Source organism: Myotis brandtii, unplaced genomic scaffold (assembly GCF_000412655.1).
Source record: "Myotis brandtii unplaced genomic scaffold, ASM41265v1 scaffold1120, whole genome shotgun sequence".
Taxonomy (NCBI): domain Eukaryota; kingdom Metazoa; phylum Chordata; class Mammalia; order Chiroptera; family Vespertilionidae; genus Myotis; species Myotis brandtii.
The window spans coordinates 108,939-112,154 of NW_005353839.1; the positions used below are offsets into that span (position 1 = coordinate 108,939).

General features: G+C 45.8%; 1 protein-coding gene across 1 annotated transcript in view; it reads right to left on the bottom strand.

The window, feature by feature from the left end:
* Nucleotides 1-3,216, bottom strand: part of SLAMF7 (SLAM family member 7) — a 19,515-nt gene that overhangs the window by 2,247 nt on the left and 14,052 nt on the right. Inside the window, exons 3-5 of the mRNA XM_005857757.2 lie at nucleotides 1,443-1,715; nucleotides 1,119-1,226; nucleotides 585-685 (exon numbers count right to left, since the gene is read on the bottom strand). Coding sequence (XP_005857819.1) covers nucleotides 585-685; nucleotides 1,119-1,226; nucleotides 1,443-1,715 — 482 coding nt within the window. The remainder of the gene's footprint in view (nucleotides 1-584; nucleotides 686-1,118; nucleotides 1,227-1,442; nucleotides 1,716-3,216) is intronic.

Consider the following 3,216-nt stretch of genomic DNA (forward strand, 5'->3'; position numbering starts at 1 on the left):
TTTGAAGTTCTCTAGTTCACGTCTCCAGATTGCCTCTGTTTATTTAGCTTTTGAAAAACTTTATATTTATACTCTTCTTTTCAACAAGTTTCCTTTGGATTAACCTTGTGTTCATTTACTGGAGTTTGGTGACCCACACTTAGGAAGCCTTGAGTGTGGCCCAGAGCCACCATGGGCCTTCTGAGTCCTTTTCTGATGGCTTCTTGAGAAAAAGGCATCTCTATGTCCAGTCCAGTGGCATCACAACTCAAACATCATGTCAAAACCACACTACTCTACCTGTTGTCCTATGCAAAAGGAACCAGGCCTGTTGAGTAGCTGTTGTGAACTGTGGAGAGAAGGGGTAATTCCATAGATCACAGTGTGAGCATTACTGGTTGGATCAGAACCAGGTGGCCCAGAGGGCACCAGCTTCTGCATAAGAAAGAATCCACAAGGACTCAGGGGAGACACGGTGCATTGGGTTTCAAGGATTGTATATCCTCATCTCCCATGTTGTTCAAATCCATGGGAAAATCTCAAGTAAAACAAGAAGGGCCTCAGAGAGGAGGATAAGGCCCCCAAAAATATAGGAATGGACTCACATTTGGGTTAGAGATTGTATCATACTCTGCGGTCTCTCCAGAAGGGGGGTAGCAGTTAGGAATTTCCGGATGAGTGTCCATTCTCTTCTCTTCAGTGGACTCTACAACCAAGTTGGTGGAAGAGAAGAGCTGGCCCCTCCTTCTACTCACCACCCCCATTGGCTCACCACCCCATCTGACAACCTACTTAGAGTGACCAATTATACTACTTTCCCTGTAACTAAAGGTTTGTTGTTGTTTTTTTCCCCCAGGGAATGGGACTTTAAGTGCTAACCCCAGGAAAATCCCAGGATTTTCTGGTTACCCTCATTACTTCCCAGGCTCTGAAAGGGGTAGGCACTGGAGAGAGAACTGGAAGGACCTTGGCCTTAGGAGAGAAGCCAGAACTAAGGGATGCAGGCTGATGATGTTCTCCTTGAGGCAGAGACTAGGGCCTCTTCATTTCTGTATCCTTAGGCCTACCACCAGTTTGTTGAATTAATGAGGGAGAAAGTGCATGAATGAGGGCAAAGACAAAAATGGTACATGCTCTACCTTTTCTTATTTGTTTCCACATAGTCAAAATAATTAACACCAGTATAAGGACAATGAGCAGCAAGGAAATCCACAGGCCCATGGTGGAATCTAGGTCACCAGCAGTACCTTTAAAGAGAGAATGGGTGGAGACACAGGGAAGGAAGCAGGGTTAGCTATGGAAAATGACCCAACTTTTAGAGCAACTGCTACTTTTCTCCCAGTCTGGTGACTTCCCAGGGGCCTCCAGTTTTTACACAGGGCCCATTCCCATGGGGACCAGGAGCTAAAGAAGGCATAGCTCCTGAGACTATAGGATTCTAGAGAAATGGGAGAGACAGTCACCTTCACAGAGCTTCCGGGCAAAGATGGGGTTTGAAGAGTTGCTGCTAATGGGGTTCCTGGCCATGCAGATGAAGGTCATGTCCTTTTCCCTCAGCGTCCAGGTTATGGGGAGGACGGAACCATTATGGGACTCATTGGAGGTCTTCCCCAGGGTCTTCCAGCTGTAAGTCACATCCTCTCCTCCCCGTTCCAGGAAGCATGTCAGATTGGTCACACAGGTGCCATTTTTATTGCTCTTCAGACCCAAGGTGATTTTGGGCTTTGATAGGTGCTCTATAAAAGAGAAATGGACAACCAAGGGTGGCAACTATGCCTATAGCACTCTTTTTCTAAATTATTCTATAAGCCCTGGACCTGAACCTCTTCGAGGTGCTGCAGAGTGGAGCAGAAGTGGCAATTTAGAGCAGAATTCTCATTCTTATCTGGAAAAGAGAACTATCTCGGTCTGCTTGTCCACAGCTATACAGCAACAACTACAATAGTAAGATCTATAATAATAAAAGCATAATATGCTAATTAGACTGGACAGCCAAACAACCTTCCAGATGTCATTCCGTATGTCCTTCTGGAGGAAGCCATGGTGGTGGGGTCCAAGGCAGAGGCAGTTAGGGATGATCAGGCAGGCGAGCAGTTAGGGGTGATCAGGAAGGCATGCAGAGTGGTTAGGGGTGATCAGACAGGCAGGTGAGTGGTTAGGGACAATCAGGCAGGTAGGCAGGCAGAGGGGTTAGGGGCAATCAGGCAGGCAGTCAAGTGGTTAGAGGTGATCAGGCAGGCAGGCAAGTGGTTAGGGGTGATCAGGCAGGCAGGCAAGTGGCTAGGGGTGATGAGGCAGGCAGACGAGTGGTTAGGGATGTTGAGGCAGGTAGGCAGAGGGGTTAGGAGCAATCAGGCAGGCAGGCAGAGGGGTTAGGGGTGATCAGGCAGTCAGGTGAGCATTGAGGGGTAATCAGGCAGGCAGGCAAGCAGTTAGGGGCAATCAGGCCCAAGGATATGTTTTTATTGATTTTTAGAAAGAGAGGAAGGGAAGAAAAAGATATAGATATAGGTATAGAAAGTACTTGCTCCCACCGGGGATCGAACTCCTAATCTAGGTATGAGTCCTGACTGGGAATCAAAGCTACAATCTTTCAGTGTGAGCGAAGATGCCCAGTTGAGCCACCTAGACAAGGCAAAATAAAGCTATTTTTATCTTTCTTTCAATTTTTGTTTCTATTTCTCAATTGATTGGTATCTGTAGAGAAAGAGGTGTGATTGATGTTTATACCTGATAATCTTTCTACAACAAATAACAAGTCCACAAGAATGCAGCTGCAAGTTACTAAGCCCAGCCATATGGCAAGCATTGTGTTCAATGTATTTTAGATGTTAGCTAATTTTATCTTTTTTAGAGGCTCTCCATTTCTTTGTCCTTAGGCTTCCTTGAAGAGACTTTCCCTGAACTCTTCTGGATGAACAACACTTCTAGGGCCCTTCCCTACTCGGTGCCCACTACTCTCCCTCAGAGGATGAGCAATGGGTTCGTTGCTGAGATTGGTGAGAGTCTGACTTCTATCATCTGCATTTCTGTACTTGTGGTTGAACTGTGAAGATTGCGACTAAATGTGGTTTGCCTTCCCCCCCTTCCCCTAGCTCAGTGGTCAGCAAACTCATTAGTTAACAGAGCCAAATATCAACAGTACAATGATTGAAATTTCTTTTGAGAGCCAAATTTTTTAAACTTAAACTATATAGGTAGGTACATTGTTATTAACTTAATTAGGGTACTCCTAAG